This window comes from Hyperoodon ampullatus, assembly GCF_949752795.1.
Source record: "Hyperoodon ampullatus genome assembly, chromosome: 16".
In the NCBI taxonomy this organism is placed as follows: domain Eukaryota; kingdom Metazoa; phylum Chordata; class Mammalia; order Artiodactyla; family Ziphiidae; genus Hyperoodon; species Hyperoodon ampullatus.
Window position 1 is genome coordinate 28,929,889 of NC_136929.1, and position 25,851 is coordinate 28,955,739.

At 39.3% G+C, this 25,851-nt stretch overlaps 1 protein-coding gene across 1 annotated transcript in view; it reads right to left on the bottom strand.

Annotated features, from left to right (window-relative positions):
• Positions 1–344: 344 nt before the first annotated feature.
• LMO7 (LIM domain 7) overlaps positions 345–25,851 on the bottom strand; it is a 53,122-nt gene continuing 27,615 nt past the window's right edge. The window contains exons 9-23 of the mRNA XM_079721616.1: positions 25,007–25,121; positions 23,793–23,954; positions 22,826–22,932; positions 21,494–21,554; positions 19,684–19,740; positions 17,805–17,830; positions 17,058–17,162; positions 15,992–16,084; positions 15,309–15,577; positions 14,333–14,398; positions 12,168–12,220; positions 9,287–9,500; positions 5,910–6,188; positions 2,467–2,569; positions 345–1,109 (exon numbers count right to left, since the gene is read on the bottom strand). Of these exons, the coding sequence (XP_079577742.1) occupies positions 1,017–1,109; positions 2,467–2,569; positions 5,910–6,188; positions 9,287–9,500; positions 12,168–12,220; positions 14,333–14,398; positions 15,309–15,577; positions 15,992–16,084; positions 17,058–17,162; positions 17,805–17,830; positions 19,684–19,740; positions 21,494–21,554; positions 22,826–22,932; positions 23,793–23,954; positions 25,007–25,121 (1,803 nt within the window). The 3' untranslated portion in view covers positions 345–1,016. The remainder of the gene's footprint in view (positions 1,110–2,466; positions 2,570–5,909; positions 6,189–9,286; positions 9,501–12,167; positions 12,221–14,332; positions 14,399–15,308; positions 15,578–15,991; positions 16,085–17,057; positions 17,163–17,804; positions 17,831–19,683; positions 19,741–21,493; positions 21,555–22,825; positions 22,933–23,792; positions 23,955–25,006; positions 25,122–25,851) is intronic.

Consider the following 25,851-nt stretch of genomic DNA (forward strand, 5'->3'; position numbering starts at 1 on the left):
AATATGTAAAGATTCTATGCAAATCATCCAACAATTCACCATTCACTTCACCTTTCACCATAAAAACGTACTGCATTCAAAAACAACTTTCCATCAAAAATAAAGTTTCTTGTTAAAATTTTTCAGGAAAAACAATATCACGATTGCAGTCATAGTTTCATAGGTATATACACATGTCAAAACCTGTCACTGTACAGTTTAAATATGTGCATTTTATTGTATGTCAATTTATACCTCAGTAAATATGCTAAATAAAACACAGTATCAAGAAAAGCCACACACTGAAACATAATTAAAAGGCTTGGAAGGTAGACAAACACAGACACACACAGAAGAAAAAGAACCACTGCTTAAATGCATCAGCAAGTTTATTTACAAATGCAGTTGAACAGAAAGGCTCACTAGTTTCTGGAGAAAACTTCTGGCATACAAACCATGATGATTTTCCATGAATGAAAAGAAGCAATTTCTACTGGGAATTGCTTAGTGACAATTCTGGTGAAGAAAATAGAGCTCCCCTCATCAAGCAAATAAAATGTCATATAAGCTAAAAAAAAATTTAATAATATTACATAAATGAAATGAAGGATACAGAAGGCAAATTTGGGGGTGGATTTTAGTGAAATTTTCCGTATGGTTCTGCAGTAATTTAGAATACATTATAATAAACAGAGCAAATGCAATTATATATTTATATTAACTATTTCAAATAATGTTTCCAAAACTTAAAAAAAAAACAATAAAATAACCCTCCTCAAAACACCACTAGAAAGTCAAACTAGATCATTATCAGCATCAAAAAAATATTTTGAAGTTCTTATTTTTCCCCTGTGCTTTTATAATGCTGAATTCAAAAAGGAAATACTGCACTTTTCCCCACACATAATTACCTTCTTATAAATAAACAACAAAAATACAGGTTCTACCAAGACTATGATGCTCTGATGTAATCTAAAGAGGCCAGAAAAAGTATTATTCTTTTTTAAAAAGGGAGCAAAAGGACATACAACGTATATTTATTGATCTATATCAGCAGCAACCACCTCTTCTTCTATCTGCAACAGTGCTTTCGTGTGGAGGCTTACATCACATGGCGGTTGGCCGTCCAGCTGATCAGGCAAGGAGAGAAGAAAGAAAAGTGCTTAGATTCAGAAACACTTGAATATCGCCACCTGGGATACATAGCAGGAATTGCTCAGAGAATGACCCCATGAGGTAGAAAGAGTTATCCTGTTACTCACTTAGGATAAAACTGGGCAAATCACACCTCTGGGTTCTACAAATCTTTCTTTGCAAAAAATGGAGTAAAAATTAACTGCTGATATACAAACAAGTTACACTCAACTCTCTATTATTTGTACTGGAGGAGAGAAAAGGCATGGGCAATTTTTCCATGATGATTCCAAAAATCAATTATATTTGGCTTTGGAATTTTGACTAAAGAGAGAAAAGCTCACACACATACACACACTCCCCCCCATTCCATGCCCAGCCTTGACACTCTCCAACCTCAGTGCTGGCATCCAGGAAAGGCCTGGACCAATGGGGTGAGAAGGCTCAAAATACGGTGACAGATAAGAGAGAGTTGACTGGGCTGAAGCCATTTCCAAAGCACTCTTCACATAAAGGCCATATAAATACCTCAGAGCTCAAAAGCATATGGTTTGGCTGATACCACTTGTAACAAACACCCTTTCACAATAAGGAAGAAACACATGTTACCAGCATCAAGGCTCAAAATATAAAAAGGAGGAATGGTTGTCTTTATGCAGCTATAAACGATATGCAATCTACTTACGCTACCCTATGTTTATAACACACTTACAGGCAAAAACATGCTTAGACACAGAATAGCACGTGAAGTGTTTGAAAAACTCAATTTTTCCAAAAATGACACTGAAACACTATGTCATCAGAATTAATGCTTCAATTATTGTATAATTTGATAGCATATGATTATAGAGTAACAAAGCATACACTGACTATTCTTTATTACCTTTTTAAACCACAGTTTTTAAAGTTGGTCATATTCTACATCACATAATCAGACCCCATTGGTAAATAACAGAAATCAGCTAAAATGATGAGAGTTTCTTAGCCAAGAAACTGATGAGAGTCTATACAGAAGATTCATTTTGACTGTCGGTCTTGGTTGGTTTGTATGCTTGAGTCATCAGAAGTTTCTCCAGACCCAGCAGACTGCACAGCACACTGTCCTGACTCCCGGCACGCATCCCTCTCTGGTTCCTTGGTCCTACACCCACCCTTGCGTGGCTGGAGTCCTGAGCACTGACCCACTGACCCGCTCACCGGACCCTCTTTGAAGGGGATACTCTGAGATTCCTAAAGCCCGGGGCTCTGGGGCAGGGAGCTTGAAGAGGAGCTGGTGGTAGGTTCAGGGAAATGCATGGGAACCCGTGGTCTCTGTAAAAGACAAGAAATTTTCTCCCTGATTTGCTCTCTTACATTTGAATCTGAGATAGCAGTCGTTGCAATACAGTTGGTTGTTTCGGATTCTGACTTCGGCTCCTGAGGAAGAGCCTCCGAGGTCACGATCACAGGCCACACACTGGGAGACAAACAAAAAAAGCAAAAACAGGAAACGTCCACACTTAGCTCAAGAAAGCTTGGGGCACTCCCAGAAAAAAAAAAAAAAAAATTGAGCAAAATGCAGCTTCTAAGCTCTTAGATACATTTCAGCAAAGGAAAAAAAAAAAAAAAGGCCCAAAGATAATTAGATTAAAAGGAAGCCTGCCAGATGAGACATTAAAGAATTCATAAAGCCAATTAGAAGAGCCAAGATATCATTCTAAATATACCAAGAATAGAAATGACTCGTTGATTGGTTTAAAGAAATTGCGTCTTCCTTTCTCCCAGCAGAATGGAGAGGATAAAGCACCACAGGAAGGAACGGGTGAAGGGCACCAAGACTGGGTTTCCGGCTCTGTGCCCTGGGGTGGGTCACCCCAGGCATTCCCCCCAGCACCAATTCGGTGAGGCTCACTCAGGGTGCTTTCCCTTCAAGGCTGGGTTATTTTGGTTCCATGTGCTCAAACACTAATAATTTTGACTCATTCTGCTATGCCTAGGAACAACCCAAGCCAGAGATAGACAAGCTTAAACAAGCTGAGCTCTGAAGGACTCCAGGATCAACCACCGGAATTTCTCTCTCTGGCCCAACGGCAAGTTCAAGAATCAAACAGATGTGTCTCTAAAGACAGATACTGCAAACTAAGGTAGTCATAGAGCCCTACTTCTTTCCTATGTGCAAGAGCCCCTTAGGTGCAAGCAGACTGTGCAACTGTAAAAATACATTATTTTTCCTTTCATACTCTCCCTCTTCAAAGCTAGGCTTTGGACCCTGTTATAATTCATGTCCCCATGCTGTTAATAACCGTGGCAGCATGTTAGAGAAAGCATTTACGCACTGTAAATTTTACTTATAGAATCTTAGATTGGAAATAGGAAGTGCATAGTGCTTCCGGCTTTAAGTTTTGAAGCCAGGTTCAAGGTTTGAGAACCTAGTAGCAGTAGCAGGCCATGTGTGATTCAAAGTGCAGCACAGACCGACAGAGGCAGCACCTAGCTTGTTAGTGGCAGGTCCACACCCAGCGCTGCAAGAAGCCATGCTCTCTCCAAGCAAAGCGATGCGGCCCTGCAGGCTGTTTGGCTCAGTCTCACCTTAAAACAATGCAAATGATAACAAAGACCCAGGGACTCGATGATCATGGCGGCTCCTTTGCCCAGAATGTTATGACAATAGGAGCACACGCGCTTCCCACTGACCGACCTAGACGTAGAACAAGAATGGAAGGGTGGCTTTCATCTGAGTAGCTCAAAGTTCTTATCTAAAAAATCACACTCTGGTATTAACGTGAATCATAGTTTACGAAACTCTTTATTTTATATACCTGTGGCAGGAAAACTTTCACCAGCCAACCAAAGTATGCTTTGATGATACTGTACCTTGATGGATCTCCACGACGGCTCTGGAACCCTTGACACCTAGTCACATACATGAACGATTTCCGTGTAATCGGTCCATTCTGCACTTCGCGACGCTATCGCCCTCAGACCACATCTGTACTCGGCAACAGTCCCCCCTCCTCTAATGCAGCCGACATCACCTTGCCAGGTAAACCCTCCAAGGCACAGCTCTAATCATGTCTTCTGCTCATCGAACACTGAAAGAGCAGCCCTGCTTCCGAGAGGTGTTGCAAGTCTATTCAACCTACCGCCTCAACCTTATTTTCTCAACCTCTTTCTCATTCACCCGATATTCTAGGTAAACAGAAGTATCAGTGCTTTCCTGACTATGCCTCTGGCTTACAGGACTGCCTCTTCGAAGAATGACATGAAAACTGCCCGACAGCTACCATTTAGATAGGTAAGGCAAGTTTCTACTTTGCTTTGTTTACAAGGCTTATCTCTTCTCCCAGGCCGAAAGGTGAAGGCTACTTCTTATCTTTGCATCCCACTGGACTGGCACAGCACTTCAGTGACATTGGAAAGGGCATAGCTGTTGAGTGCCTCACGTTAGAGCACCACGTGCTCTAGATAGAGACCTTTTCAGGGCAGAGAAGTCCACAGCCCCGTCTCCTTTCTGCTTTCCGAGGGCAGGGTTCTCAGTAAGGAAACAGGTACTCTCTCCTCTGGCTCCCCCACCGACTCTGCAGTCCCTATCTTCCCCCCAAATTTACCAAAAATCCTCTCTTCTTCTCTTAATTTAAGCTCCCTGATACACATTTTATAAATCCTGGCACAAGCAACATTTTAGCTAGATAACAATATCTTCTCTGAATGAAATCCTTTAGTTGATAGCTTTAAAAAAATCCCAATATTAATCATTGTGTTTCTACTTTTCAGTATTTCAATAGTGATGAAAAGTAGCACAGGCCAGTAGAACTCCCTTCAGGTCTCAACAGAAACACTGCTGTATGTGGCTTTGTGAAGCATCAGTGATCTGTGGAGAAGCTACACAGATATAACACCCCAACACACGTTGATAATCTGAGCTTTAACCCATACCAAAAGGCGTGTCAAGACCCACCATTATAACTCTCACACAGTTCCCACAGCATATGACCTGCAGATTTCAGTTGATGTAGTCTGAGCAAGATGTTGGAAAACCAGATAAGAGACAAGCAATGGTCTTGGAAATCAAAAACCCAAAATGCCATATCTAACTTAAGAATTTTTTTTCTTTTGTGGTATGTGGGCCTTTCACTGCTGTGGCCTCTCCCATTGCGGAGCACAGGCTCCGGACGCGCAGGCTCAGCGGCCATGGCTCACGGGCCCAGCTGCTCCGCGGCATGTGGGATCCTCACAGACCGGGGCACGAACCCGTGTCCCCTGCATCTGCAGGCGGACCCCCAACCACTGCGCCACCAGGGAAGCCCTAACTTAAGAATTTTTTAAGCCAGCTTGTTCAAAGTTCCACAGACGATAGGTCTGCGTTATAATGCTTTCCTTTTATACTCAGTTCCTATAAAATGATTTTATATTACAGTCTCATCAAAACAGTCAAACATTTTACAATACCGCTTTTACTCATCAATTTGTCATGCATTCTTGAGCTACTGTATATTTTTATGATTCCACAGTGAGAACTGTTCAGGTCCGTCTGCATCTAAGACACTGACCACAGGCCCAAGTAAACGAGGCAGTGGCAATGAAGTAAACATTTTAAAAGCCTCCAATGGCTTCATAAGACATCCATAAATGCCCTTGGGTTGGCATGGAAAGATAGCAAGGAACTGATCTGGGAAAGGAACACTGAATCTGACACACTCAAAAAGGCTTGTTTTTCTTTTTTCATTGGAAAGCTTGGACAAGATTTTGGGAAATTTTTAATGAAAAGCTACCCCTTGAGATGAAGGGAAGAAGAGGGAAAACCCAAAGGGCCTCACCTGTTGCGTGGCTGGCAGCCGGGCTGCGGAACCGCAGGGGAATGGCTGCGCGGTATGGGGGACGGGGTGGTGGTCTTCCCAGAACCCGCTGAGGGAGGGGGTACGCTGGAGGAGGGGTTCCGCATGTAGGCACGGTTCGAAGTGGACAGCAGCTGAGGTGGGGGGCGACTGCAGTCTTGGACAGAAGAAGTGGCATAGACTCCTGAAGGCTGGTTGTGCCAAGGGGACTGTCGCCAAGAACTGGCTCTTGGGGAATCCAGGTTATCTAGAGATTCACCTCTGAAACACAGAAAGGGTTTATCCAAGTTACATAACACATTCAACTAGAAATCCACTTAACACCATTACAGTCATTAAAATATCCATGTATTTTATAAGCAGGTATGAATCTAACAAGGCCAGTTACATATAAAATTACCTTTAACAGCTAAAGTTCCTTTTCATCAAAGGCATCATGATGTTTCATATTCAATTAACCTTCATTTATTTTTTTAAATTTTTTAAATTTTTAGTGGAGTACAGGTGTTTTACAATGTTGTGTTAGTTTCTACTGTACAGCGATGTGAATCAGCTATACGTATGCATATATCCCCTCTTTTTTGGATTTCCTTCCCATTTACGTCACTACAGAGCATTAAGTAGAGTTCCCTGAGCTATACAGTAGGTTCTCATTAGTTATCTATTTTATACACAGTATCAATTGTGTTTACATGTCAATCCCAGTCTCCCAATTCACCCCACCCCCCCTTCCCCTTTGGTATCCATACGTTTGTTCTCTATGTCTGTGTCTCTATTTCCGCTTTGTAAATAAGATCGTTATGTACTTGACATTAATTCTGATCTACAAAGATTGACTCCAAATTATGAGGGTTTTTTCCTACCTGGTCAACTTTGTTGTTAACTTTCTCTCTTATCCCAAGTTTGAAATATGTATTTTTTTCAAATTATAAAAGTATTATATCATCATGATGAGAAAGACCCAAGCAATATAGCAGGGTATACACACTTTTACTTACAATTTACCTGCCCTAATCCCCAGAGGTAACCACTGTTAACTGTGTATCCTTCTAGACTTTTTCCTCACACATGCAAGTATATATTTACATACATATACAAATTTACATATGTAGGTATAACCATGTCTATATACATATGTAATGTGTCCATATGTTTAACATGCTTAAACAAATGGGATTATTCTACAACTCATATTCTTCATAACTTGCTTTATTCCATGTAATATACATTTTCTTAGAACTATCTTCATGTCAGTTCAGGTGACAGAAGGTACTTTGGTGGCCCCCAGTGGATCATCTTCCTGGTATCCACAACCTTGCGTGGTCCCCTCCCACTGATTCTGGGCTTAGCCATGTGACATGTTGGTCAATGGGACATTAGCAAACATGAGACAAATGGAGGTTTGATAAGCACTTGTACATTAGGGCTTATACCTCTTTTTTTTTCTTTTTTTTTTTTGCGGTACGCGGGCCTCTCACCGTTGTGGCCTCTCCCGCTGCGGAGCACAGGCTCCGGACGCGCAGGCTCAGCGGCCATGGCTCACGGGCCCAGCCGCTCTGCGGCATGTGGGATCCTCCCGGACCGGGGCACGAACCCGTGTCCCCTGCATCGGCAGGCGGACTCTCAACCACTGCGCCACCAGGGAAGCCCAGGGCTTATACCTCTTGCAAGGTTTCCTCTTTAAATCCAGGTGCCAGGTTATGAGGCAACCCAAGCAGCTAGGTGGGGAGGCCTATTTGGAGAACAGCAGCTCCCAGCCAATAGCTCCAGCTGAGCTCTCAGTGGAGTATCAGAGGTCAGCAAGTTATAGCCCACTGCCAGGATACGTAAAATGCATGAGCTAAGGGTATTTTATCTTTTCAAACAGTCATTAAAAAAAAAAACAACAACAACAAATACATGACGCAGACTTGGGTGGCCTACCAAGCCTGAATTATTTACAATCTGGTCCTGTGTGCAAAAAAATTTGCCAACCCCAGCTCTAAATGACTACAGCTGCCAAGTGCCCCAAACAATACCATGCAAAGACCTGCCCAGCCAACGCTCAGAATTTTGAGAGTAGTGAATTGTTATTTTAACCCACTCGCTGCTGAGGTGGTATATTATAGAGCGATGTCTCTTTCACTCTTTAACAGTTGTATAGTATTCCACTTATCAGGGTGCCACTATTTATTTAATGAGCACTAAGTACACCCTTATTTGTAGATATTCTGATTATTTCTCTTTTTCGCTACTGCCAATACTATTTAAGTGTACATCCTTTGAGATATGTTTGCATACTTATCCAAATATACCCAGAAGATAAAGTGCCAGAAACTCAAGTGCTCACGGGGTATACGCAAAAACTTTTGCTTAATAAACACTGAAAAAATTGTCCACCCAGTTGGGAACAAGAATTCCTGTTTCCTTATACAATTGTCAATACTAGATTTAATCAATACTAGATTCAATCAATACTAGATTTAAGTTAATTTAATCAATACTAGATTTAATCAACCTTTTAACTCTACAAATCCCATGAGCGAGGCATACCACTGTTGTTCTACAAGTGTTGATCTGTCATATGCTTACTGACTTTGTTTCTTTTTCTATGAACTATCTGTTCATATCACTTGTCTATGTTTCTATAAAGTTGTCAGGGTTTATTTACTGATTTTCAAGAGTTACTTTTACATTGAGGTAATTAGCCCTTTGTCTGTAATGTGTTGTCAGTAATTTTCCTCAGTATGTCAGCTGTGGAAATACTAAATAAAAGTAGCTTCAGTTTTCACTTACCCAAGATACATCTGTTTAGTTCATCCTCTCATCTCCAATTAATTTATATCTCTGTATTTTCCTTAAAGTTACAAAAATTAGGTGTCCACATTTTGTGAACACTACTTTCATGATTCCAATCTAACCATGATCTCATTATAAACAGATGTTTATTTATTTATTTTTTTGGTTCAGCATCCAAGGATGCACTAAGAACCACATCAATTATTTAAGTACCTGCATCACACATCAGAGCTCCACAGGCAGCCTGGCAACCTATTAGCCGTGTGGTTTTGTCCGAGTGCATTTCTTGCTCTAGTCACAGCTTCTTCGTATGGAAACGCAGAATTACTATCCCTGCCTCAAGACATTCTTTCCAGATTAAGTGAGATGATGTAGACAAAGCACCTGCCACGTGTCTGGCACTAAGCAGTGCTCCGTGACAGGTGCCCAGTGACATCTGCTCTCCTTCTCTTTCCCCCACTAAATCTTACATAAGAAAAGAAATGATGACATCTCTTCTGTCCAAAGCAGCCAGCACGTCTAGACATTAAATATCTGCACCTCAGTACAGAAGAAGAAATAATTCCGAAGACGTCTCGCACCTTCTCATAATCCCAGGCAGACAAATCGGCTCTTTATTGACACTGGAACTGCGCTGTCGGATCCAGCTGTTGTCATCATAAAGGGACGTTCTCTTCCTCATTTCTTGAAGGATTTGTTGTCTCTCCAACTCCGCTCCTGATGGGACTTGTTCCTTCTTGGAGCTTTTCTGTGATGAGCTACTGCTCCCAGTTCGGTCTAAGTATCTATTGCTTCCTAAATTAAAAACATCAAAAGCTCTGGGATTAGCACATTAAAAAAAAAAGGGATAGTGGATAAGTCTCCAAATACAGTGGAGCAAAAAAAAAAAAAAAAAAGTGACATTGGGCACATATGCTCACATTATCAATTCTCAATGAGACTGCTGCCTCAGAACATAAAGGAACAGTCTCCTGTCCCTAGATATTCCAATTCCACACCCAGAGGCATACCAGAGGGCTGCCTAAAAAGGAAACAACCAGCCTTGATTTCAGCAGTATTACATTACAAACTGCTCATCTAGAAAGTTTCTCTTCCACTATTTCCTTCCTTCCTAAATTAAAATCAATCAAGCACCTGCTCACTGAATGCTTGCTGTGACAACTCTGCAAGGGAACAGGGCACTCTGTTCTTTCAAAAAACGTACACTCCCCCTGTGGAGAGAGCGAAGACATAAATGCATGCATCTCCAGCTAACATGGCTCGAGTCTTCATGGTATAAGTCACAGAATAAGTCATGACCAAATCATAGGAATGAGAGCATATTCAATGACCTTTGAAATGGCTTTTGTGAAATTGAAAAATAGCCAAGTAGTCCAAATGATAACCAAGGGATGTTATCAGACTTGTATCTCCTGTAAAGGAACTGACAGAACTATAATTTGGATGAATGACAATTAAGTCAGGTTTTATCCTGAAGGCTTTGTCTCCTTGGATTTGCTGATTAATTCCTGATATGGGTAAAACATCCATAACTTTGATGTACCCTCCCCATCTTAATTTGGATTAGAAAATTTCATCTAAGGATTTATTTTCTTTTGTTCTCCAGATTCACTGCTATTGTCTTTCTTTCAAAATTCATTCTGCCTTAGCTTATCTTCCAGTAAGCAATGAACAAGGCCACCAAAGGTTTCTTATACACGCCTATGTTCACACTGGTGTATGCACACAGCTTATCAATTTGGTCAGATTTGGAATAAAATGTTTTCTATTTTAAAGATGCCTTACCGGCATAGCCAAGTTTTTCAATAAAATATTTAATAACGTCTACCGTGGGCTATACAAGAGCTTACAGTTAGTAAAGGGGAGAAAACATACATAGAAAAATAGGCAGATTAATAACACGAGTCACAAATATTAACAAAACTATTTCTTAGAGGCACACCTGTTATTACTAACAGGTCCTGTGTTTACGTTCAAGAGAGAATGTGATCACTGCAGGTTAAACATGTTTCATGGCAGATTCAAGTACTTAAACTTTAATTTTAATGGGGGCTTAGGGGCAAATTCAGGGGAGAAGAAACTGGAAATCCAAACAGGTGAGAGCAGAGGAACTAGATCAGAAAGCATCTGATAAGTTGGAAAATGAGAGAGAGACCAATTTGGTTATAGTTAAGGGCCCCTAATGGGGAAAACAGCAAAATAGGCTGGAAAGTTAAACTAGGACCAGACGATGGAAGGTCCTCTGTGTTGAGGGAAGACGGGTGATTACAGAACCTATTAGAAACTGTAAATTCTACAAGCTTTAACCAGAGCTGCCATCAGACCATTGGGGCCTGTGGATGTTGTTTTGTTCACAGAGGGCTGTAAATTTTTTTTTAACATCTTTATTGGACTATAATTGCTTTACAATGGTGCGTTAGAGGGTTTTTTAAATTCCTTGTCAACCACTTAAAAGACAACATAAAAATCCAGACTTTTTTTTTTTAACTTCTATTTTACAACAGAAAGAGTTGGCAATCACAGGTTTCTATCTTCCCATGTGGCAGTGACAAGCTGGAGCCAGGGAGTGGCTGTCCACTTAAACAGGCGTGTCCACCAAGTTCACCTCCATCTTCATCTGGATCTTCATTCATTTACATAACTGACCAGCACCCTACTTACTCAAAGCCTGGTAGGCAAACCCTGCTTAAAATGGGGTTTTCAATAGTTTTCTTCCCTTACTGACATAACCTCAGTTAACATGTGTTCCTAGAAATACACTTTATACTAAAAATATCAGGCTCCAAATTGTTTTTGCCAAGTTAGTGAAATCATCATTTTGAATTTTGTTTGTTTGTTTTTCTGCGGTACGCGGGCCTCTCACTGTTGTGGTCTCTCCCGTTGTGGAGCACAGGCTCCAGACGCGCAGGCTCAGCGGCCACGGCTCATGGGCCCAGCCGCTCCGCGGCATGTGGGATCTTCCCAGACCGGGGCACGAACCCGTGTCCCCTGCATCAGCAGGTGGACTCTCAACCACTGCGCCACCAGGGAAGCCCCATTCTGAATTTTTTGAATCTTGTCATTTAAATGTCCAATTTCAGGTTTATATGCAATTTCAGGTTTATATACAATTTCTCTGGTACTCTGCAGAAAACTTTTCTGTCCCAATTCTTTGGAGGCAAGATGAAATTCACTATACAAAATCATATCAGCATCACTTGGCAAAATTTCCACAGATTTCCTTAGCTATTTATAATCATTTTAATCTTGCAGTACTCCCTCCATCATAAAATAAAGCCAAAATAAGCACAAGATAATTTTGTTTTTATACACAAATAGGAAGGGGTGTTCAAAATCTGTAGTATTTTAAATATGTAATCTTAATCAACCTGAAATATCTTGACCTTAAAAATACTGATCATAGGGTGTGATAGCATAACTAAGCAATTGCGCTGAAGAATTCTGAAAAAAATTCCCATTTACCGTTTTTATTTGTGGGGTAATCATCCAGTTCAGTAGTGGATCTGGATTTATTCCTAAAACACAGAACAGATTACATACATCTCATTAAGAACATCCTTTTCATATTTATGAAGTAAGAACCCCCAAAAGATTACTTTTTAAAGCAGCTGATTTATTTCTCATGTCTGTTGAGAGCCATTATTTATTTTCATACCAAGGCATTTTTCATGTTGCACAAACTAGCAGAAAACAAGACATCTCTAAAGAGAAAAGAGCTTGATGCTAGAAACAGAAGCATGTGAAAATTCTCTCCAATTTGATGTCAGTTAAAGCCTATGATTTTTTGACCAGCTTGAATACTTTGACTCTCTTCTCTTCCAGACATCAATCTTACCAGGCTGTACAAAGCATCTGTCATCAGATCACCTAACATCAGACTGTCAGCACTTCCTTCATGCTGCCCGAGGGTCAAGAAGTCATCTTTGGGGGCATTAGGGTCCTACTCTGAAACAGCAACTCAACAAATGTTATCCTAGCATTCCAAAGAGGTACTGGGGCACACTGGCATAGGCAACTTCTGAAAAGGCCTGACTTTGTAATGATAAACCTTGGGTCCATATACCAATACATGCTCATCTCTTTCTCACTCTCCTAGGCATAATAACTTCAAATACTAGTAATAATAATGAATAATAATATATTATATAATAATAATATACACTGTCATACATAGGTATATGCAGATGTTTATAATATATCAATACAACATATAATTATGTGTAACACGCAATATATCACAACTGTTAGCAACATCCATGAATGGTTTCATTTGTATTAACATAGAAGAAAATACTTTTAATGCATGATGCCTAGCTACACTCCGTAATGCCTCTAGGGCATGCTTTATCACAACTACCTACGAGTGTTTCATATTTTCCAGGATTCGTTAAGTTTCCTTTCCCTAAAATCTACTTATTTTCTCAAGGTAATGAACTACATACATAAAGCTTATTTATATATATATAAATAAATCATAGCTTTAAAAAAGAGAGATACACATTTTAATGATCTATAGTTACCCAGAAACATTCACTATAAATAAGGTTATCCATCACTAGAATTTTCTGTCTAGCTTAATGTCAGCCCATTAGTACCTTTATGTATGTTGTTTTTCTTTTCCCTATCTACTCTGAGCCCTATTTAGTCATACTGATTGCCTATAGAGATGAGTCTTTCCTTATTTCTAAGGCGAACTTCCTAGAGGAGAAATTTTAGCTGTGAAAACACAGATTAATGGTCATACACTGGATATATATATAGACAGACTTTTCAGAAGTCCTTAGTGATTTCAAGAGTGCAAAACATTTTTTAAATTCCTTTAAAATATTAAATTTAATGTTTTAGGAAATATATAACTTTTCAGGTATCTGAAATCCTATCTTCATTCCCTGAAACCAACTAGTAGTTCTAATCAAACTAAGAGAAAGGCTACAATTCTCATTTCAGATGTCTGCATGGAACTTTTGGTAAGCTTATGCCATTGCTTATAACTTCTTTAAAATAAAGCTTTGGGTAGATCGCAAAAATGAACACGTCTTATTCTGTGTCCATTCCCCTTGCACTGTGGCTCCTCCCACAAAGAGATAGGGTTTTTCTCCTGTGAACTTGGGCTGGCCTTGTGACTTTAGATAACAGAATGTAGCAGAAGCAATGGTGTACCAGGTCAGACCTTAGGCTGCAAGATGCCTCGCACACTTTCTCTCTTTAATTCTCTCTCTTTTCTCTGTCCAGCCACCATGTACAGAAGACTGCACTGGCTTGCTGGATGTTGAAAGACACATGGCTTAGTTGTTCTCACTGTCCCTGCTGACAGCCAGTCAACTCCCAAAAGCAGAATTGCTTAGTAAACTGGTGGTAGATGCACTAGGGACCCAATCAATTAAAAGCACCACCAATTGAGTTTAGTCTAAAATGCTGACCTATGAAATCGTAAGTCAAGTCACTAAGTTTAGGGGCAGTTGGTTACACAGCAAAAGCCAGTTGATGCAAAGATCAACCAGCAGGATATCTTTGTATCCCACAAAAGAGCAGGCGCTAAAGCAGTCCTACGAAACATCTAGGCAAGACCTCAAATATTCTTCTGAAGCCAATTACTCCAACCAAATTACAATTAAAGTTCTACACACCTGTCACTAGGAAGCAAACCTGAAGATTCTTCTTCTCTCTTTGGTATGTCATAGGAATCAACAGGTCTAAAAGATGGAAAAAGAGTTTATGCTCAAAGTATTAGACTTTAATGCCTTCTCAGAGTTTAAGAAATGGATATCAAAGTAATGTTATTCCAGCCTCTTTATGAGAATGGTCTCTGAGTTGAAAACTAAACATACAGAAGTATTTCAACCCATCCCTACAGAAAACAGACCTACTACCGCCAACAGACATTTGCAATTCATTCATTCCACAAACATACACTGAGTGCCTGCTATGTTCTGGTACTATTCCAGGGCTGGGCTACCGAAGTAAACAAAACAAACTTACTGGACTCATAATACTTTTTAGTGGGATGGGGCAGGTTAACAGACAAGCAAATAAACGCATAACGTAAAGCAGGCAAGTGCACACTAGAGAGAAAGGGTGCGGGGAAGAGACGTGTTTCTGATGAGGTATTCTGGAAAGTCTGAGAAGGTGACATTGGAGCAGAGACTTAAAGAAAATGAGTAAGCCACACAAACACGTGAGGGAAGTCTTCTCCAGGTACAGGGACTAGAAAATGCAAAAGTCCCGGGGCAGAGTCAGTCGGACATTTTCATGGAAGGAAAAGGAGGCCGGTGTGACTGTAGGCGACCAAGTGAGGGGAAGAGTGGTTGGAAGCCGGGTGGACAAGAAGGCCGAGATGCCATCCATTCAAGCCATCGGGGCCACAGCGAGGACTCTGGATGATGTTCTAACGTGACAGGGAGCCATATGGGAACTTTGAGGAGGGAAGTTAGGTGACAGGATCACTGACAGTGAAAAAGGTTCACCTCTGCTTGTGTGGCCCTGCGTGGAGGACGGATGGCGGGGAGCAGGGGGACCAGTTAGCTGTATCCATTCCCCACTTCAGAGGCACCCAAGTCAGATCAACTGAAAGAGCACACGCGCCCTTCGGCCGTGGGGACAGACCTTCTGTACTGGTAGATTTGGATAGAAGTTTCCCTCTCTCTCTCCGCCTGGCGCTTCTGCTCGTCCGCCTCTGCCTCTACCTCTGCCTCTGCCTCTGCCTCTGCCTCGTGCCGCTTCTGCTCCTGGTCTTTCTCTTGCTGCTGCTGCCTCGTTTCCTCCTCTGCCGGGGTTCCTTCTGTGTCAGGTGCCTTGGACTCTTCACCCCGGGTGGCCACAGCAGGCTCCCGTGTGGTCAGAGAAGTGCTGTTTGAGTTTAGGACCATTAGCTCCTACGTGACCAGGGAGAAAAGAAACCCATCTGAATCTGTGCATTTCTGTACTATGCACAGATATGTCTATATTCAGTTTTAAATGATACTTATTGTAGTTGGCCCAGAATTCCACTTGAAATAACGTTAAACGTTTTATCACTAACAAAAATCACACATGGGTGGTGGAGCTGTAACACAGAAGAGGAAGATGCCCTTAGAGCCTAGTGATAGGATTATTTAGTGATACAGTAGAGAAACCAGGAGAAAGGCTGAAACGTCAAAGTGAAATGCTGACAAACCAGAGCCTGGTATTTTCAGAGAACTACACAGGTGAATGTGTGACAAAAGCCAGGTGAAACAGGGTAGCTTCCATTTTACAGCGAATTTCACCAACAAGGTCGAGAAGGAAGAAGAGGGTGTGGCCAACACTACCTCATTCAAGTACTTGGAATTCTCTCTCTCAGCCTCCTGCTTAGCCCTTTGCCACTCTTCCCTTAGCTTCTCCTGTTCACGTTGATATTTTTCCTACAAGATGAGATGGCATATTAATTAGTTAATAGGTTAATGATGTTAATCTCTCATTTGCATTTTTCCAGCTCTACCCTCTACCTCCATCTTTAAAGACAGAGATATTGGTTTAACCAATCAGATTTGCACCCCTTAAGTAGATCATAGCTTATACTGAGCTAAAATGCAGACTTGGGAAAGGGCAGACATTCCGAATTGAACCCATATCCACTCTTGACTGTGGCTGTAATTCATCGAAGCCCCTAGCTAACTGGAAGGGGCACTGAATTACTGTGCAGTGGACCAAGCACACAGTTGATGCAGGTGGAGGTCCTGACAAATCTCTACACCTCTCATGCATAAGAAAATCCATAAAACGATGGTGCCACATACTCTAAAAATATACAAAGGGTCTAATAAATAATTTTAATGGAGGACTCTGGAAATTTTCAAAGTGGAAAAGTATTTCATATAAAATGTGCTACAGGGGCATCCCTGGTGGCGCAGTGGTTAAGAATACGCCTGCCAATGCGGGGGACACGAGTTCGAGCCCTGGTCTGGGAAGATCCCGCATGCCGCGGAGCGACTAAGCCCCTGCGCCACAACTACTGAGCCTGCGCTCTAGAGCCCGCAAGCCACAACGACTGAGCCCACGTGCCACAACTACTGAAGCCCACACGCCTAGAGCCCGTGCTCCGCAACAAGAGAAGCCACCGCAATGAGAAGCCCGTGCACTGCGACGAAGAGTGGCCCCCGCTCGCCGCAACTAGAGAAAGCCCGCGCGTAGCAACGAAGACCCAACATAGCCAGAAATAAATAAATAAATAAATAGATTACTTTTTAAAAAATGTGCTACATATCAAAAGATGTTAATTATGAGGTTATTGGCTTTTAATTTTTTTAAAGTTGCTTCTTAATGTAGGTTGACACTGAGCAGGAAAAGCTGTTAAAGCAAACGGTGTTCCTGCTGACCCGCACTACCCTGCTTTACCTGCAGCAGGCGGTCCTGCTCTTTCTGCCACCTCTCCTGCCGCTTCCGCTCCCCTTCCTGATCCCACGTCCAGCGACTCGGGGCACTGATGGTCGGGACTGGAAGCTGCCGAGTTACAAGAGAAAAGGTGCAAACAGAGAAGAATATGTTACTTCATTAAGTCATCTACTGAAGTACTTCTGCATACATAAATTATTCATATCACCTTTGGCCTACGCTGTACTAAAGGAGGGTGGGCTTTATATATCAAAATAGGTCTCTTACACAAATGAACTTATCTACGAAACAGAAACAGAGACTCACAAACATGGAGAACAGACTCGTGGTTGCCAAGGGGGAAGGGGGTAAGGGGCAGGGGCGGGTTGTATTGGGAGTTTGGGATGAGCAGATGCAGACTATTGTATACAGAATGGATAAACAAGGAGGTCCCATTGTATAGCACAGGGAACTATTGATATATTCAATATCCTGTCATAAACCAAAATGGAAAAAATATGAAAAAGAATATATATATACACATACATATATATATATAACTGAATCACTTTGTTGTACACCAGAAACTAACACAACGTTGTAAGTCAACTATACTTCAATTAAAAAAAAAATAGGCCTCTTTATCTTGGAAAGAGACTCCTGGATAAACTCTTATGCGGCTTAAAATAACAGTAAGCAATGCTACTGTGTGCTAATTCAGTCCCACCCAGGCCTTCTTGTTTATTCCAAAACCCAATGAATACTACTCACATCAGGCACCACAGAATCGGAACTTCCTATATTACAGCACGTGGGCAAGGAAAGAAAAAGAAAACAATATAAATCTTCATTTCTATGAAATAATTCCTTTCAGAAAGTTGTATCACTAACTGTGTCTATGCCAGTATACTAAGTGACATCACTTTTTTCAAACAAAAGTACATTTTTCTCTTTAGTCCCATCTGTTTGTTACTCATCTTCCAAATTCAAAGTCAGTAAAAAGAAGAGAAACAGTGGATGCCAAAGTTTCATCTTATCTCTAGATGCTAGAGCTGAGATACTAGTGTACTTATTTCTAAGCGTTCAGGGTTCTTTTATTAATAGAGTGGATAGTATTCGCATAACTTGGCCTAATAGAAGAAAAGCTGAATTTCAAATATTATAACATCTACCAAACCCAATTTTTTTACTGGCTGCTATTCAATTACATGGTGACAGGTGTAAGTCACATTTTTCAGGTCTTATTGCTAAGGAGCTACTTTTCTGAAATAAGCCACCAACAAACATATTCAAGAAACATTTCCCTTTCCACTCCTATTATTTGAAAAACAAAATATTCAGACTTCAGGTGTAAACCTATGGGCAGAATGTTATTCTTTTTATTCTTAGGGGGCCTACATAATTGTGTGTGCCTATATGTAGTACAATGATTATAAACATGTAAGCAAATTTCATAAAAAACACTACCATACTGTATTTTTAAATTTTCCTGAAACCTCAGCTGTCAAATAAATTATTCACTTACACAATCATATTTTTAAGAAAACTGCTTTGAGATTTAAGAAAATATTCTTCCCTAAAATAGTCTGTTGAAGAAAAGTGTGTGAAAATGGAGAAAGAAAAGGAATTGCTTTATTTTAGCCAATTTGAGCTAGGCGTATCACACGGTTTCAATTAAATTACCATAGAATAACAACAGTTGAACAAAAATTATCAAAAACACAAAGGACACTGACACAAATGGACCCCTGTACATGCAGAGCTGGTAAGCTACTTCTATTTATGGTCAAAAAGAGATCTTAATTCACCAAAAGAGACTACGAATAGATTAACACAAAATACACAAATCCAGTAAGTACCATGTTATAAGGCAAGTTTGGAAATATTTTTGATAATCTTAAAAGTAAGAAATAATAACATTTTAGACACCAACAGCACACCCCCTACTGACTGTGCCATTGCATCTCAAATGTTGGATATTACTTTTAAGCTCTTGACTGCAAAGCACAGAGTTCAAACTGCATTCATGAGACAGAGTATTAGACAAACGTGAAAGGGGAGGAAATGCCACATGCACGGCACATTGTAATGCAGCACTGCCCGACTACACCAACAAAGAGAATCTCAAAATGTACTTGTTTACAGATGTGACCAAATTTACAGAGCGGTCCTATTAACACTCCAAAGCCATCATCCCAATAGCAATCAACAACTCTGTTCTTTATGCAGAGCATTTTCCAAAACCCAAAATTTGACTCTAAAAGTTGGCCAATTGTATGTTGGTGTAATCTAATATTATGCAATTTGTAGGAAGCAGTAAGGCATAAATGAAATTCCTCATTTCTTACTGTCACCCAGTGGCAAGTAGTGTGTGTTTAAACAGCATCTCAATTTTTTTAATTAAAAAAACCCCAAAAACTTCAGAGGTATACAAAGGACACACAAAGACCCATTACCACAGAGGTAGACCCATGAACTGTAAGAAAAGCCTGATGACCCTAGGGAAAGAATGGAAATGGGTTATGTTGCTTGGTCATAATGATGGCCAAATAGAAGAGGCTCAGTGCCCAGCACCACAGACTATCAGGAAAAGAGTGGAGAGTGGGAACAATTCCATGAAAGTACATGAATTGTTAGCTTGGCAGTTTACCTTGTTCAAAAAATTGTGATCGCCTTTTTAAGTTTTTCAAAGAAATAGGTTCAGAGGCTAGTTGAAAAATACAAACACAAAAAAAAACACATCAATACCATGTCATTCATTTTATCTCTCACCACTGGAAAACTAAACGATACTTGATACATCTTTCCATTCTGTAGCAATATTATTTTTAAAATGATAAAACTGATTGCCATAGAAGATAGCGATTATTTCAATGCACAAAGACACACATAGTTTTAGTAGTCTATACTACATTCAAATTAGTAAAAGGAACTAATATTTTGATTAATAAATTTTAGCAGGTAGCATCACAGTTTCATAGAAGCTGAAGTAACATCTTCCGTGCTAGATCACACCCCTTTAGGGAAGTGGAAATTAAATTGTTTTTGCTTAGGTTAATCAATTCAAAATCTTTTCTAGTACAGGAAGAATTGTTTGTAACTAAGATTTTTCATAGTACTAGTAAGTAAAAAAGGAACTAAAAAATAATGGGGAGGAGGACAAGAAAATAAATATCCACAGAACAATTCTAAAAAAAACCCCAAATGCTAAAATTAAAATATTCTTCTAACTAGACTATTTTGCCCTAGTTTCCAAGATCTTATAGCCCCTAACTTTACATAAAGCAAATAGAGTTCAATCAGATAAAAAAGAAAAAGAAAATATTCTGACTTCTACAGATCTGTCACAGGATTATGGCAAAGGATTATTATACTTCAGTTTATTCATAAAATGTAAATGTAAATGTAATTATTATTTGACACTAGTTGATATTTACTTATCTAAACAAAACCCTCAAATGACAGGGCCTGTGTCACTAACAAGTGCTCTGCTGAGTCACAGACAGAACGGGACCCGCACATCTTAGATTAAAATATCACGAAGAAAAAAGCAGTCATGTTCACTTTTAAAAACTCCTTTGACAAAGAATGCAATATCAAACAGTTAAAATATAGTCACTTATAATTATAGTCACTTATAATTATCAGAAATTAAATACATAAATAAAATACATAAATATATAAATACATAAATAATCAATAAAGGAAGGGAAATTTATAAACTTGGTTTGATTTTGACATAAGGTATTATGAACTGACAAATGCAGATTCAAAACCACCAAATCACTGAGAAAACCTAGACCTGTGCCTGGCAGTCTAGTTTCATGCTAAGAGAAGCTTCATCTTCTTTGGGTCTCTTTCCCTGCCTATGTGGACCAGATCTTTCTTATTTATTTTGAATGCCTAAGCCATAGCACACAGCATGTGGTAGCTCAATTATTTGTAGATAGACAGCAGAAGGAAGGAAGTGATGACTCCATAATGCAAAATTTCCCTAGATGCTATGTCTGCTTTTTCCTTACAGATGGGTACTTCTGCTAACAACTGTTACTGCCACTGGCATTCCCTTATTACTAGCTGCTTCCAGGCTTGTCCCTTTTACAACATAAAAGGGAGAAAGGAAACCTCGTATTTAACTAAGACTCCCTTTGCCAGCACACCATAGAGAGAAAGCTGATGGCCTTGGGAAAACCAGTCTTTCTTATTTGGATTAGACACACAGGCACTCAAAGCTCCTGGACAGGCTGCCAAAGCTTTGTTTGCAGTTCCTGGACTATTCAACACTGGAACTGAATGCCCTTCCACCTGGCTGCAATTGGATCTGTGTGCTAACCTCCGAGTTTCAACTTGCAGTGGATCAGTTTTGCTTTCACTCACAGATATTAATTTTTATAGTAGCAGAACTTGAGTGCAATGACTTCTCCTATATTATAAATGTAAGCTATAATGGTAATGTTTACCTTTTGATTCAAAAGTATTGCTTTCATCACGAATTCCATTAATTTCCTTTGATTCAGTATTCTAGAAAGGATAAAAATGCCAGTTAACAATATTCTCTCCAATTGGACTTCAGGCTTAAATAATGCATTTCTCATTAGTGAAAATATCTTCGAATGAGATGAGTTTTTCACATGAATATATTCTTTACAGCCTTTTACATATAATAAAACATAATTTTTTTTATTGTTCTTCAATATTTGTGGAAGAATTAATGACCAACTGTAAGCATGAATAGCTTTAAGTTCAATCAGTCATTAATTTTCCAAGAAACATGATGGGCCAAATAATCATTGGTCCATTTGGTTTATATTTATGAGTAAGCAACACAGTTATATAGGATTCTCTAACATTTAAACTTTTCTTATACAAGGTAGCAGGATCTCCTTATTACATGAAAGGGAGCATCTTGGGATAACAGCAATTATATCTAGGGAGTCAATATAAACACATTTATTTGCAAATTTAAATTTAACTATTACTTTGATAATTAGAAAATTTCTACATTATAATTATTTTAAATCAATTAATGTAACTGTGTATCTCTTAACCACATATGTAAGTCTACCCATCTCATTCACCCACACAAGAACTAAAACTGCTTCATGAGGTTTTAAAACTGCACACAATTACCATATTTATTTTACCAGTAAAGACTAAGGAAAGCATAGAAAAGTTATAGCATATAATTTTACATAATTAACTACTTCACATTCACAAAGATCTGAGAGAGGGGTATAATGATGAAGGATTGGTAAGAAACCCCTGCAGGGACTTCCCTGGTGGTCCAGTGGTTAAGAATCCACCTTCTAGTGCAGGGGATGTGGGTTCGATCCCTGGTCGGGGTACTAAGATCCCACATGCCACGGGGCAACTGAGCCCGCCCACCACAACTACAGAACCCACGCGCCGCAACAAAGAGCCTATCTGCTGCAACTAAGACCCGACACAGCCATAAATAAATAAATAAATAAATAAATAAATAAATAAATAAATAAATGTATTATGTATGTATGTACGTATGTTAAAAAAAAAAAACCTGCAAAACATCACTATGGATCTTTTGATTTTTTTCATTATATAACTCACTATTACTCTAAACTATTAATGAGAAATGCCTTATGATTTTCAAAAATATATTTTATTCTCATTACTATAAATTACCTTATTCAATTATCTATGTTTTTAAAACAGCATCAAAATTGTTCAAAGAAAGCAGATTCTTTCCCCCCACAAACACACTTCCTATAGTTGCTTTGCTCTACCCAAATACTCCCACTTCTCAAAATACTTACAGAATTCTGAAGGCTTTCTGAGAAATCAGCTGTTATTGATAGATTTGAAGATTTGTCTGAGCTGTAAATTCCAGAAGTTGCATCAATCCACTTTGTTTCAGGTGAACCTATAATTTTGGTAGCCATACTGGTGAGATTGAGGGTTTTATGCCGTGTAAATGGCAGGGAAGGCTGGTCTTTGCCCCAGTCTGATTGGCACACGAAGATCAAGAAATGAGTACACGTAAATGTTGAAGTTGAAAGAACAAAGTTACTGAATGTACATATACAAAATACACACACAGAAGACAAACAAGTCAGACAGTGTGTGAAAGAAATGAAGAGTTTAGGCCTTTTACCAACAGATCACCTTCCAAAAACAGAGGGTTAGAGCATGTTAATGGTGAAAAGACTGGCAAATTTGCTGAATCTTTCTGTAACCCAGGACAAAATATAATAATATTTTGATATCATAAGTTGGTAGGTCTGGGAAGGCTTAACACCCTTCCCCATCTAACCTCAACAATTAAGCAACACAATAATGAAATGTACATTGAAAGTTCTTCGAGAATGAACAACTGGGATATTGACCTACTGTGCTCTCTCTTATACCAGTTACAGTCATGATGCTGTAGAGGAAGTGAAACCATGGTATAATTCTTAATATATCATCATATGACTTCCAAATGCAGATATAATTACAAGAGCCTTCAGCTGATATGTGCATTCAAAGCCAGTCCAGCATATAAATCAGTCAATAAATAATGCAGAATTCAGTAAATTTGCTAGTGAAAAGCTTTCAGACAGAACATCCAAAGAAGCATCATTCAAGACTTGTCTCGACATAACCACAAAACATCTTTAAGCCAAAAAATAAAAAAGTGAAATGAAGAGAGAAGAAAATGTTATTGAAGCAAGCTGTTATAACCACTTGCCAAAGACCAGTTCCCAATTTAGAAAGCCAAACACGGTGGTATAACCAACTCACCAGACTTTCCATAGCGCCTGATATCCATTACTAGGTTTCCAGTTTCCTGAGCATTAGCCATGGTTTCCTCCCACTCTTTTGTGTCCTTATATGAAAACTTAGTGTTGTTGATAGCAATAATTTCATCATCTACCTGTAGCTGAGAAAATTCTGCTGGGCTACCTAAATAAAGCAAGATAAATTAAACTACCAATAAAAAATAAAAATATGCCCTACTAGTCACTGCTTATTTAAATTAAGAGAAAAATGACTTCTTAATCTCACCTAATCATTTCTCATATTTTTTCAGGTACAGAGGAGTCACAAAATTTCTTAAAGTTATCAAATATTTGAGCAGCTACAACATTACAAAGCAACCAAAGGCATTTTTTAATCCTATAGAATGTATCTTCCTTAACGTTTAAAGAGAAATGATAAACCCATCTGTTCAATAAAATTTCTTTATTAACCTCCTAAGAAGAAAACTTTAAATTATTTTTAAATTAAAAATGTGAAATATATATTCCGCTTTAGCTGAGCTTCCAAAGCCAAATGCACTCTAGAATGGAGAAGAAAACAGGGCCGCTTAAAATGGCTTAAAATGACTACTTACCATTATCTAATTAAAGCAGCCTTGAAATTTCAAAGAAATAACCAGAGTTCACATGCATTTTTATATAGCTAAAATATGTAAATGAGGAAGTCCTCATAAATACAATAGCTTTCATTTTAATTTTAGGTCTTTATTTTGCTAAGAGTTTCTGGGCTTGATTTGGTGGAGGAGGGGCAGTGCTCTTGTAAAAGTCCCAAAGCATCCTCAGGAGTCCTTGTGCAACAGATACATTAGGACGCTCAGAAAATATTGATTATATAGCACCTATGTATCCATCACAAACACAAATGATCAGGGAAAGTTCTTTCTGGATTTTCAATTTAGCATTGATTGTTAGTATTTCCAAATATTAAGCCTAAAATTTTGAAAAATGAAGTCTGTAAAAGTCACAAAATGACAACTCTTCAAAACTAAAATTAACAAGGCAAGATCAAACAATATGTAATTTGTAACTCCAACTATCAGTCTCTGGGAAGAGGATGAGCCTCTTCACTTTACTGCTGCATTTTTCACATGTGTTTTCTCCTCCTCTATCAAAGAAACTAATTTCTGTGGGGGCTTCTTGAACAGCACAGGACAACAAAGGAGAAGAAACTTCAGTAGAGCTCAATCTATGATTTACCTGCTTCGACTGATGCTACGAAGATCCTGGAAAAATCCCATTTTACTGTAAATCCAAAGTCAAGGCTGTTCCCAGGCGTCTGGTTTATGCTGATTCTCATATCACTGAACTGATCCTGAAACCAAACATGAAACGGTGGGATCAAGTGTCCCTGGCGCCCACACGGAGGAAAGTCTATCCGTGAAAGAAGGGAGGCTGCACGCAAGGTACACTTGAATTATTTCATGATAAACCGGAAGCTTCATTCTTTTCCCCTTGGGTTTGGTAAAACCTTCACTTACATAAATATCTCTGAGTTTATTATTTTGCTACTAAAATCAGGGAAATCTTCATATCCATAGATATTTTTCTTCACGTGCATACTATAAGTCAGTTGATTTATATTGATAAAGCTTAGGCTTTCGCCCACCATACAGTTGGGTCTAAGTTACAGACCATTTTTTATTACCCAGGAATGAAGGTGAGTGAGAAGATGTGGTGTGTGTGTGTGTGTGTGTGTGTGTGTGTGTGTGTGTACACCCCCCCACACACACACACAATGGAATTCAGCCGTGAGAAAAAGGACATCCTGCCATCTGTGACAATATGGATGAAGCTTGAGCACATAATGCTAAGTGAGGTAAGTCAGACAGAGGAAGACAAGTACGTATGATATCACTTATACGTGTAGTCTAAAAGCCAAACTCATAAAACAGGGAGTAAAGTGGTGGTTACCAGGGGATGGGGGTGAGGGGACAGGACAGATGTTGTTTAAGGGTACAAACTTCCAGTGAATAGTAAATGAGCCCTAGAGATCTAATACACAGTACTGTGCATATAAACAATATCTTATTATAATGAAATTT